An 11693-nucleotide genomic window follows, 5' to 3' on the forward strand; every position below is an offset into this window, starting at 1 on the left:
CACGGTGGTGGCTCATAAATATTTGTTGAAGGAATGAATGGAGCTCTTGTTCCGTAGAGGGAAACTGAGGCCCAGTGTTGGCCAGTCATAAACACTTAAGGGCAGAGTCCAGAAGCCAGGCCATCCAGGTCCCAGTCCAGCTATGGGTGAAAGGGGGGCCGCCTTCTATGTTTTCTTGGCAGCACGGAGGAGGAAAGCGGGTGGAGTACCCAGAGCCTTCCATGGGCTCAAATCGCCTTCAGCACAAAAGCCCTCAACGGCTCTGTTCCTGGTTTCCAGTTCCAGCTGCCCCAGGCTGGGCTGCTCTCCCCTGGGCGTGGCCGGTGGCTGGGCCCCAACCAGGCTGGGTCAGCGAAAAGGGGGCCTCAGGTAGCAAGACCTGTAGAGCCCTCTGTGTGGGAGAGATGCCTGCAGGGCCCACACCCCCCATCCAAGCACACATGGAGCTCCTCCGTGCCTTGCTCCTGGCGCTGGGCACGAGCGGGGAACGAGAAACAGTCCCTGCCCTGCAGAGCTCGCAGCCTGATGAGGGCAGCAGACAGCAAGCCTGGGGGTGATGACTGCCTCCAGAGGGAGCATCTGCCATCCCTCACACTGGGTCTGGGAAGGCCTAGACTAGAAAATTGAGGGGCTGGATCTGCTGAGACCCTAGCGGAAAGTGTCAGGCAGAAGGAAGGCACGCATGAAGGTCCTGAGGTGGGGGACATGTGGAATGTCAAGGAACTCAAGGGGCAGGGTGCCTGCAGCAGAGAGGCAGGAGCGGGAGGGAGAGCAGGGAAGGGTGCGCTGCACGAGACGGGCTTGCAGAGGTGATGCGGGCGGGGAGCAACTGGGATTTTATTCCCAGTGTTGGGAAGAAGCCAGGGAGGGTTTCCGGCAGGGGGCTGCAAGACCTGATTCTGGTTGTAAGAAGATCACTCTGGTGCTGGGTGGAGCGTGGGCTGAAGGGGTTGAGGTGTGTCTTTGGGGGCCCCCACTGCTGTTGGGGAGCACATGGGCAGCTCTGATCTGTGCTGTGATTCCTCCCGAGTTGTGGGGGTCCTCTCTGCAGACTGGTTTTAGGAAGGGCAAAGTGGAGATAAGTCCAGGGCAGGCTGCAGCTGGGGCATCCCTCCACTGGCTGAGACCGCAGCCTAGCCCTGGTCACCCGCAGGCAGAGGCCCTGAGGTGTCCAGTGCCCAGCCGGGTGACAGCATCTGGGTCAACTGACCCAAGGGCCCAGGGCCTGGCTTAGATCCCAGCTTGAGGAACCACCTTGTGAGGGCCCCGAGCAAGTCCCTTAGCTTCCCTCAACGAACCTCCTCTAAAACATGTTAGCAGGGCCTCTGAGGCCTGCTGACAAGGGCCAGCTCAAGATCAAGGGCGGGGCCCGACAGACCTCAAACTTCAAGTTTGCAGGCGCTCAGTGAACACTCACAAGCTCTCCAACCCCATGCCACCTCTACCCGTTTTAAAGCAGATTCTGGGTTGGGCTCACGTCATCCCTGGAGAGGCAGGGAAGTGCACAGAAGTCATGCAGACCTGGGGTTAGGCCTGGGCTGTGTGTTCTTGCTGTGACCTTGAGCCAAAGCAGTGCCTCTGCGTGCCTCTCAGGAAGGCGGGCAGTGCCAGTGCAATCTAACTTAGCAGGAGGCAGGCACCGAGGAGCACTCACTTTGTCAGGGTTCTTTGTCCTTCTTTCCAACAAACCTGTGAGCTGACCATTCTTATGAACACCCCTTTTTTGCAGATGAGGAGACCGAGACCGGAAGGGGAACGTAATTCACTGGAGGTCCCCCAGCAAATGAGTGGCCTGGATTCTGACCCAGGATCTTTTGTGGCATTAGCACAGCCAGGACAGAGCACCTAGAGACTCTATGATAAATATTTGTTGAGCACCAACTGGGGCCAGGGCCTCATGCCTATCAGTCAGGGCCGTGGGAATGGCCTAGAGGGCTTGAGTGGAGTGGAGACGGATGCCACCGTGTTTTGGCCCCAGTTGGCTTAACATTCTGCTACTGGTGTCCCAGGAGGTCCCCACCAAACCGAGTACCTCCAGGGTTCCCCTGTCACCCCAGGTCCAACCCAAGGGAGCTCCCACTGGGAAGCCTTTGTGACCCTCTAGGCCCTAGCACCCAAGCCCCTGTTCCACGTTCTGCCATGCACGGCATGCATGGCACCATCACCCGGGAATGACTCGCGCAGGGGATTCTTATCCAGGGTTTTCTGGACTCATCATCTAAATCCTGCAGAAAGAGGGTCCCCTGAGTCCTTTGCTGATGCGGAGGAGTGGAGAACGCTCCACTCACATAGTTTGGGAAGCGAAGGAATTCTCTCCCCACAAGTCCTTGCTGAGGACCTTGGAGATCTGAGCCTGAGCTTCAAGGTACAGATGAAAGTCTAGTTTCCAAAAAAATAGGGCATGTGTGTTCCCCCACCCCACCCCAGGCTTGTCTCATCACCTCAGTGGAGACACCAGCATGCTCTGAAACTCCTCAGCCCCTGCCTGCTACAAGCTGGAACAGGGCTTCCCCTCCTGGGAAAGGAGGTGCCCGTCTCAGGTCAACTGGGGCTGGGGAGGGCGCTGCTGCAACAGCAGGCACCCAGCACATCTTTGTAGAAGGAAGGGAAGGCGGGAGGCTCGGCCCCGCCACCTGGGAGGGGTGACATCATGGGACAAGCCCTGTGTGCTTGCTGGAGACCACTGGGAGCTGGGAGGAGGCTGAGTTCTGTTCCATCTCCCAACAGCTGCCACCATCACCCATGCCCCACCCTCACCCATGATGGAGCCCCCACCCCCAAGGCAGAGGCTGAGGAAGCCGGGCGGACGCCCAGCACGCTGTGGAGCCATGCAGGGGAGCTTCAGAAAACACATCCCGACACAGGGGACCTCAAAGAGATCAAAATGCATTTAATGTGGTCTAGTCTCATCGCCTACGTCTTTAGATACTGCTATGTATTGAAAATAACATGAAAATTCTCCAGTTTCACCATTTAAAATAATTTGACATTCTATGACCTCACGCAGGGCAGACACCCTGTACAGGGGCCTCCCAACAGTGGCTCCTCCCCGCCCCCACCAGGACCCTCTGGGCGGGGACCAGGCAGCACAGCACCAGCAGAGGCTCAGGGGGCGGCCACCGTGCTCTGAGCAGCAGGCACAGGCTGCACACAGACACACACTCAAGTACATGGGTTCACATGGGCACACACACAGCCTCCTACACACAAGCCGGATGCACACGCTCACCTCCGGGTGCCTCATCCTGGAACACAAGCTCCGCTCAGGCGCAGACGTGCGTAATCAGGGCAGAGGGTCGGGGACCGTGGGGTTCAACTGTGCCAGTGCCCACCCTCATGGGTAGGTGCCCACCCTCACAGGAAACTTCTACACGGACACACCTGTGGGTAGACAGACACAAAACCACCTGCATACACACACACACGTAGAGATCACATATCTGTATTACTGACCCAGTCATACACGTGAAGAGCCGAGTGCGCATGTGTGCCACACATGTATGCGTGCAGGCTCACACAGGCACATGCCCCCACACACACGCTCCCCAGGGGCCAAGTCTTCCTCGCTCCTGGCTCGTCCCATCCGCCCTCCCGCTTCAAGTGCACTAAAGAGGGAGACTATTTTGGTCTTTAGCACAAGCAATAAATAAATAAATAAATACAGGGGAAGGAAGAAAGAGGGCAGGAGAATCATGCATCTGCCTCCCTTTGGGGAGGTGAGGTGCTGGGGCTGCTCTCCCACAGGGTGGGGGCTGGGAGGCAAGGGCACACACCTCCAAGAGGGCCACGGGGTGGGCCTGGGGCCCCTGGACTCAACTCTGGGTCAGGGGAGTAGAAGGTTGGCTCACTGGCCCTGGAAGGGCACAGGCCCCTACACCAGCACCAAGTGACCAGGGTCACCACTGTCCCTCAGCATGGCCATCAGGGAGGTGAAGGGTCAAGCTCTCCCCTGCCAACTTCACCCCAGCACCCAGGGCTAAGGCTGAGAAAGCCCCTCAGGCTTTGGGGCCAGGCCTGGGAGCAGCAACCGGCTGAGACACCCCGGGCAGACCCCGAGAGGAAAGAGCTGTCTCGACGGAATCTTCTTTTTTTTTTTTTTATTAAACTTTAAGTTCTAGGGTACATGTGCATAACGTGCAGGTTTTTTACATATGTATACTTGTGCCATGTTGGTGTGCTGCACCCATCAACTCGTCAGCACCCATCAATTCATCATTTATATCAGGTATAACTCCCCAATGCAATCCCTCCCCCCTCCCCCCTCCCCATGATAGGCCCCATTGTGTGATGTTCCCCTTCCCGAGTCCAAGTGAGCTCATTGTTCAGTTCCCACCTATGAGTGAGAACATGTGGTGTTTGGTTTTCTCTTCTTGTGATCGTTTGCTAAGAATGATGGTTTCCAGCTGTATGCATGTCCCTACAAAGGACGCAAACTCATCCTTTTTTATGGCTGCATAGTATTCCATGGTGTATATGTGCCACATTTTCTTAATCCAGTCTGTCACTGATGGACATTTGGGTTGATTCCAAGTCTTTGCTATTGTGAATAGTGCCGCAATAAACATACGTGTGCATGTGTCTTTGTAGTAGCAGGAATCTTCTATGCCAGAAATGAGTGTGGGGCTGAAGCTGGGGCAGGACGCTGAGTCGGGCCTACTCCAGGGTATAGGTGTCGGGTGTCTTCACTTCCATGGCCCCAGACCTCAGGGTTGAGTCTTCAGCCGCTGAGGAGTGGAGGAGGTGGAGGGAAGAGGCAGACGCCCCCACCCCAGACCCCCGGCCCCTCTCTGCCTCCCGCACCCCACCTGCTCACTGCATGACCCCCTCTGCTCTCTGCCTCAGCTTCCCCACTTGGGCCAGAGTCCTTGGTGCCTTCTGGCTCTGAGCTGTCTCCGGGGCAGAGTTGGAGCAGGAGACACATCTTTTCTAATTACCAGCTTCTGGAGAGGTCTGACTAGGGAGCAGATTTTCTCCACGGTCCTGGGAAGAGCCTGGCTCCATCACGGACCTGACCCAACCATCTACCATGAACAAGATGGAGTGGCAGAGCCAGCGGTGACAACAAGAAGACCCCAAACCTCTTCCTGATGAGGGTGCCACAGTGCCTCGACCTGGGGGAGGGTGGTGGAGCAGCGGCCCCGGAAGCCTCGGCAGGAATTCCGTTCCGTGGCTGGTTTCTGATTCAGCTTTGAATGAGCGTGGCACTCCCCAGTCATCCCAGTTGATGGGAGGGGGTGATGATTCCTCTCCTTTCCTAAGATCTTTCCTCTGCCATTCAGCGCTGACCAGGGCCTGGCTGCACCCTGCCTGGACTCTGCTGTGCTGCTCCAGGTGAGGGAGGGACACGACGTGGTCCTATGTCAGGCAGACCTGGCCCCTGCCACCTTCACAAGGCAGACAGAGGGGCTGGAGGAAATTCAGCAGTGGAGGTATGGGCGGGGAGGGGTGGGACAGGGTCGGGGAGACGAGCGAGCCCAGAAAGAACAGGACAACCGGAGTCTCTAAGGCACGACTCACACTGTGGGCCCAGTGGGGACGGGGCTGCCAGCTTCCTCCTAGCCTGGGATCCCGACTTCCCTTCCAAGGAGCCATCCCGGCCTATGGCTCCTAACCACCCCTCGCTGTGGAAGGGGTGGAGGCCTGGACAGAAATGGAGAGAGAAGCAAAACAGGAAAATCGAGGGTCGGGGGAGGAACCCTGGATGGTAGGTCCCATGCCTGGCCCTGAGACGCATCTCTAAGGTACAAAGTCAAACTCCAAAAGCTCAAACCAGTTTCTTCCCAGCCCCCACCCACCACCCCAGTGACAGTAGAAAGCTTTTATTATGATCATTAACATGGTCTTGATTTTTCTATCACAAACAGAGCCTAGCTGGTTCGTGAGCTCGACGAAGTGAGGTCCCAGAGCACCCTGCTTGGCCAGGGCACTGCAGTGCCCACACACACAGGGAGAGGCCAGTCCCACCTCGGGGAACCCTCTGGAGCCTCCAGCCAGCTGCTGCATCCTGGCAGACCCATGGAATTCTAATTGTTCTTTTGGCCCCCTATGAATTAAAAAAATTTTTTCAATTGCATGGTAATTTTTTTTTTTTGTAAACAGTCTCACCCAAGCTAAGGTCAAGAAAGCTGAAACCCAGTGTTTCTCCCCAAGTTAAAAACCAGCAAGGAGCACCGCAGCCGAACAGCCTTGGACAGCAGAGGCTGGGCCCACCATTGAGCTGAGCTGCTTCCCCACAGGCTGCAGCTCCATCTTCAGGCAGAAGCCCTGGCCCCCGTGGCCTGGCCCCCCAGGAGGCCACTTCTTTGCCCTGAGCCTGCGATAGCCTCTGAGGCCGGGGGCTGCCGCTCTGGCTGCCCCCCTCCGGCCAACCTTCTGAGGCTGTTGCAAAGAAACATAAAACGACTAAAACGCTACTGAGTCTGCAACCCAGGGCACCAGGCCCGTTCTGCTCAAACCCGGGGCCCCTGAGCGATGGCAGGGCCTCTCCCCGGCTGGGGGTGGATGCTGCATGTTGGCCAAGGCTGGCTCAGATCTCTGACTCCCTTCTGTAGGGCCGCTGCTCCAGGGCCCCGCTGCCAGCCTGGAGTCTGTCAAAGTCATGCCTGGCCTGGGGGCTGAGGCCGTCCCGGCTTCGGCCGTCCTGGTCTCCGTCTGCCTCATCCTCCTCGTCACGGCTCAGGAAGGCCAGTTCGTTCTCATAGCAGAAGGAGTTGGCACTGGGCAGCAGGAACTTATTCTCCACCAGATCCTTCGCGCTGCAGCGAGGCGTAGAGGGCACCTCATAGGTCTTGTGGAAGTGCGAGTAGTCGATCTTGTACTGGTTCTTCTCCTCAAAGAGCACGGGCTCGAAGCGGTGGCCCCACAGGATCTCATTGGCCAGGTAGGAGCTGCGGGCCTGGGTGGTCATGGCTGTGGCCTCCACCATGCCTTCCAGGATGACCACTATCTCAAAGTCGTCTGTCTCCAGGTCCTGCCGGCTGATGCCGAACAGCGGGCTGGCCTCGTCAATCTCGTGCAGGATGGTGATGGGTGACACAAGAAAGATGCGGTCCAGGCCCTTGTCGAAGCCCACATCGATGTCGATCTGGTCCAGCGGGATGTACTCGCCCTCCTCGGTGACCCGCGGCTTGATAAGCTGCGCGCGCACATGGGCCTCCACGATGTGGCTCTTGCGCAGGTTGCCCACGCGCCACATGAGGCAGAGCTTGCCGTCACGCAGGGCCACCACGGCATTGTGGCTGAAGAGCAGCGTCTGTGCCCGCTTCTTGGGCCTCGCCATCTTGGCCATGATGGCACCGATCATGAAGGAGTCGATGATACAACCCACAATGGACTGGGCCACCACCATGAAGACGGCCACCGGGCACTCCTCCGTCACACAGCGTAGCCCGTAGCCAATGGTGGTCTGCGTCTCGATGGAGAAGAGGAAGGCCGCCATGAAGCCATGCACCTGCATCACACAGGGCGTGCGGCCGCGGCCCTCGGCCGGCTCCAGGTCACCGTGTACCACAGCGATGACCCAGAAGATGACGCCGAACAGCAGCCAGGAGGCGAGGAAGGCCAGCGAGAAGATGAGCAGCATGTAGCGCCAGCGGATGTCCACACAGGTGGTGAACATGTCAGCCAGGTAGCGCTGTGACTTCTCGTCCATGTTGGCGAACTCAATGTTGCACTGGCCGTTCTTCTTGACGAAGCGGTTGCGGCACCTGCGCCGCGTGTGCACCTTGCCGTTGCCGAAGCCGTTGGCGCCTGACATGGTGACCAGGTGCAGCCCGTCCTCCTCCGATGACACAATGCTGTAGGGGTTGGCCCGGCTGGCTGCGGTCATCCCGGGGGTTGGAGGACCCTGGCTCGCCCCCAGGCTAGCTCCAGGCAGAGCGGCTCCTGCAACAGAGAGGAGAGCATGTCTGGCTGGGCTGGTGGCTCCAGGCTCCTCCACTCCCATCCCAGGGCCCCCAGACATGACTGGAGAACACTTCCACCCTGATTGACCCATGAGTGCTCTGGTCTTGCCTAAGCCAGCTCCCTACTCCACCTTCCCAGTGCGAATGGCCACCCGCTTCGTCCCCCCAGCAACTCCAGCCAAAAACCTCAGCTCCACACCTTACTCCCACACTAAGGGCTCTGAAGAGTCTATTTAGGATCCGATCCTTTCTCCCACCCTCAAGGCCTGAATCTCACCAGTGCCTGCCCAGCCAGTTCGGGGGACACCATGCCAGCCTCTCTGCCTCTACCCGTGGCCCCCCAGTCTCCATGCCAGCCATGGAGAGCCTATGGAAGCTGAGTCGGTGCCTGTCCCTCCCCTGCTCAATGCCAGAGGCTCCCCAGGACATGCAGGACCTGCACAGGGAAGCCCTTGACCCCTCAGACCTCACCTCCCAGCCTCCTCCAGCAGACTCCCTTCCGACAGCAGCCCCTGGTCCCAGGCTGTAACTCAAATCCACCCTGGACACCCTCCCCCAAGATATCCTGCCACTGCCTCCAGAGGTCTCCCTGTGCCCCAGGTAGACCCATGTCCCATCCCCGCTATGGCCACAGCACTGCCCTTTCTGAGGGCACAATGGTGGCAGCAATAACAATAATGTAGCCGGGGGCACCCACCCATCAACCCCACCCTAAGACCACTACTCCCCAAGAGCAGCACGTTTTCTTTTTCTTTTCTTCTTCTTTGTTTTTTTTAAGACTGAGTCTTGCTCTTGTCACCCAGGCTGGAATGCAATGGTGCGATTTCAGCTCACTGCAACCTCCGCCTCCTGGGTTCAAGCGATTGTCTTGCCTCAGCTTCCTGAGCAGCTGGGATTACAGGCGTGCGCCACCAAATCCAGTTAATTTTTATATTTTAAGTAGAGACGGGGTTTCACCATGTTGGCCAGACTGGTCTCGAACTCCTGACCTCAGGCGATCCACCTGCCTCAACCTCCCAAAGTGCTGGGATTACAGGTGTGAGATGTTTTCTATTTTGCTTCCCTCCTAGGGCCTAGAACGGGGCCTGCCACCCCTGTCACCATCCACTTTGAATACCCCAAGCTGGGTCCCACCACCCTCCTGATACCCACACGCCCCAACCGACAGTGTCCACCCACATGCCATGCTTGCAGCCTCTTGGTCACCAGCAGTGCCAAGGAGGGCAAGATCTGGCACCCAGACATGGCTGACCTCAGTCGAGGGCCCTCCCCAGCCCCTGCTTCCCACGTCTCTAAGGAAGATTGCAAGGCTACCACCCTGGCATCTGGGCAGTGTTCAGGGGTGTCACCTGTTCCCAGGACTGCCCTCAGCTCACTGCAGGCAGTGCCTGGCTCCAGGCCAGCCTACTGCACATTCCGGCACCCCAAGACAGGCCCTGAAGCAGGGCATCCATGCCAGCCAGAACAAAGCCTGCTCTCAGCCACCGACGTGTCCACACCCAGGACACACAGGCTGCACTGCCCCCACTAAAGGCCCCACACTGGCCTATCAGTGACAGGCTAGGGCATCTGCAAGCTAGGGGCTATGGCATCGCCTGGCCCGCAGCCACATCTGGGTGGCCGCCTGCCTCGGCTGGGCTAGGCTGGAACCAGGAAGACCTGGGCCTTCCAGCATTAGCCCACACTGAGGAGCTGGACAGGCCCACCCTTCCCCGCTCACAGGGACCCAGCACCCCCAGTCCCAGTCCAGTCACACCATGACCTCAGAGCTAGACAGAGCCTTGTCCCTTGCACACCTGAAGCCACGTTACTCAGTTATGAAGACACTGACGCCCCAAGCGAAGGTCCTAGGGGGCTGGGACCACTGTGGACCGGGCGCTGCACACAGCCTTCTGCAGACCTCTCAAGCCCTCCAGGGAGGGGTGGGCCACCCTGCTTTACAAACAAGGACCTGGAGGCCCAGAAGCCAGAATGGCCTTACCCCAGTCCCATAGGCAGGAGGCAGCAATCCCAGGATTCAGCCCCGGTCTGTGTGACCCAGCTTCTGGCCACGTCCACACTAGTCCCGGCCTCAGAGCGGGCGCGGCCTCTGACCTCTGCTCCAAACACCTGAGCAACAGGTGACGGTGGAGCCACCTGCCCAGCCAGGCTGTGGAACACTCCCAAGGGCTGCACCGGTTGCTGGGCCCCGAGCTGGCCGGTCCGAGCAGCACACAGTGACTGCCACCTAAGAGACACCCAGGGAGAGCAGGCGGGGTCCTGAGCACCACAGAGAACAGACCCATCAGGAGCAGCTCTCAGATCATCCCCTCAAGAACCTGGGGGTGCAGTTTCAGAGAGGTTAAGTGACTCCCCCCAGGCCACACAGCCATTAAGCAGGACAGCTGAGATTTAAACCACCTCTAGCGCAGTCTCCCACCATGGGCCTCCAAGCTCTGCAGCGGACACCTTTCCTCACTCTGCCGTCCTCCCCCAACACCGCTGCAGCTGGCCACCTCACCATGACGCTGAGGAGCTGGGACGCAGGGCCGGAATGGTGGACACTGCTTCTGCCTGGGCCAGGAGGTGGGGACCCAGTGGCAGGGGGGACCCCTGAGGCTGTGCTGGGAAGGGGGCTCAGACCCAGATTCCTGGGAGGCAGCCAGGGCCGGGGCACTCAGACGCCGGCATCAGGCCACCAGCTGACAGGGGCTGGATTTGTGTGGCCCAGGGGCCTTGAGGGACTTCCAGCGGGTCATGGTTGCTCCAGCCCCTGCTCGGAGCAGGTTAAAGCCTGCAAGGAACAGAATCACAAGAATCAAAGGCCAGAGAGCCCGGTCTGCACTTGCTCCCAGCAGCTGGCGGCCTCGAAACTGGCCAGCTACCAGACTGGTGAGGGTGCTGCCACAGCTCCTGGCGTCTCTGCCACAGCTGGGCACCCCGGACCTACCCAGACAGTGTCATACAGGCCTGAAAACCCCCACTTCTGTTGACATTCCTACCACACAGAGACCATCAACAAGGTCAAGTTCACGCCCCACTCCCTCATTTCTCAGAGCCAAAAACTAACAGACACCTGTCCCAGGACCCTGGAAACTGAGCAGAAGAGAGAATTGAAGCCGAGAATGTCAGTCCTCAGCCTCACACAGCCCTGCTCTGCCGTGTGTGAGAAAGACAGAGACCCTCCCCGGGGGTGCTGGGAGCCCCCTCACTGGGTACTTGGTGAATCCAGCACCACGAAGACAGACCCAGAAGGGGACCCTGGCATAGAAACCCTAGCACCACAAGTTAGACAATGTCCCAAGAACACTCCTGCATAAACACAGGCGTGGCAAGAAGTTACACAACCATGCGGCCTTTAAGGACGCAATTTAAGAAATATAGGACAATATCCTCCACCAGGGACACACAGGCCTTTTTGGCTTCTGCTCAATGGGGTGCATATGGTGAAATCAGACAAGACATGAAATCAGAGAATTTGTTTTGCTGGAAAAGGGCTTTTAGCAAGCATGGAGGCCGGCTCCCCATTTCACAGATGGGAGAACCAAGTCCAAAAGAGAAAAAGAGACTTGTCCCAGGTCACAAAGGAATTCGAGGGCCAGGACAAGGTGCTCACTACTAAAATTAGGATTGTCTTTTGCAGACACCCAGGTTGGCCTTCCAGGGTCCCAGGGTCGCTGGGAGGGGAATGGGAGAGGGGTGCTGGGGTACACTACCTGAGCTAGACAAGGCGGTTTCAACACCAAGGGGCAGTGAAGCAAACCCAGCAGGCAGAGAGCAGGCAGTGGGGAGAGAGCGCAGGCCCGGCAG

General features: G+C 58.4%; 1 protein-coding gene across 1 annotated transcript; it reads right to left on the bottom strand.

Moving 5' to 3' along the window:
- Positions 1 to 4873: 4873 nt before the first annotated feature.
- LOC111526938 (ATP-sensitive inward rectifier potassium channel 12) lies at positions 4874 to 7880 on the bottom strand. Its single transcript, XM_023196316.2, has one exon. The coding sequence runs from the start codon at positions 7826 to 7828 to the stop codon at positions 6527 to 6529; it is 1302 nt and encodes a 433-aa protein (XP_023052084.2). The 5' UTR covers positions 7829 to 7880; the 3' UTR covers positions 4874 to 6526.
- Between the last annotated feature and the right edge of the window lie 3813 nt (positions 7881 to 11693).

This window comes from Piliocolobus tephrosceles, unplaced genomic scaffold, assembly GCF_002776525.5.
Source record: "Piliocolobus tephrosceles isolate RC106 unplaced genomic scaffold, ASM277652v3 unscaffolded_417, whole genome shotgun sequence".
NCBI classification, from domain to species: Eukaryota; Metazoa; Chordata; class Mammalia; order Primates; family Cercopithecidae; genus Piliocolobus; species Piliocolobus tephrosceles.

Bases quoted from the DNA above. Each gene is read 5' to 3' on its own strand.
- LOC111526938 (XM_023196316.2), bottom strand. From the start codon at position 7,828: ATGACCGCAGCCAGCCGGGCCAACCCCTACAGCATTGTGTCATCGGAG.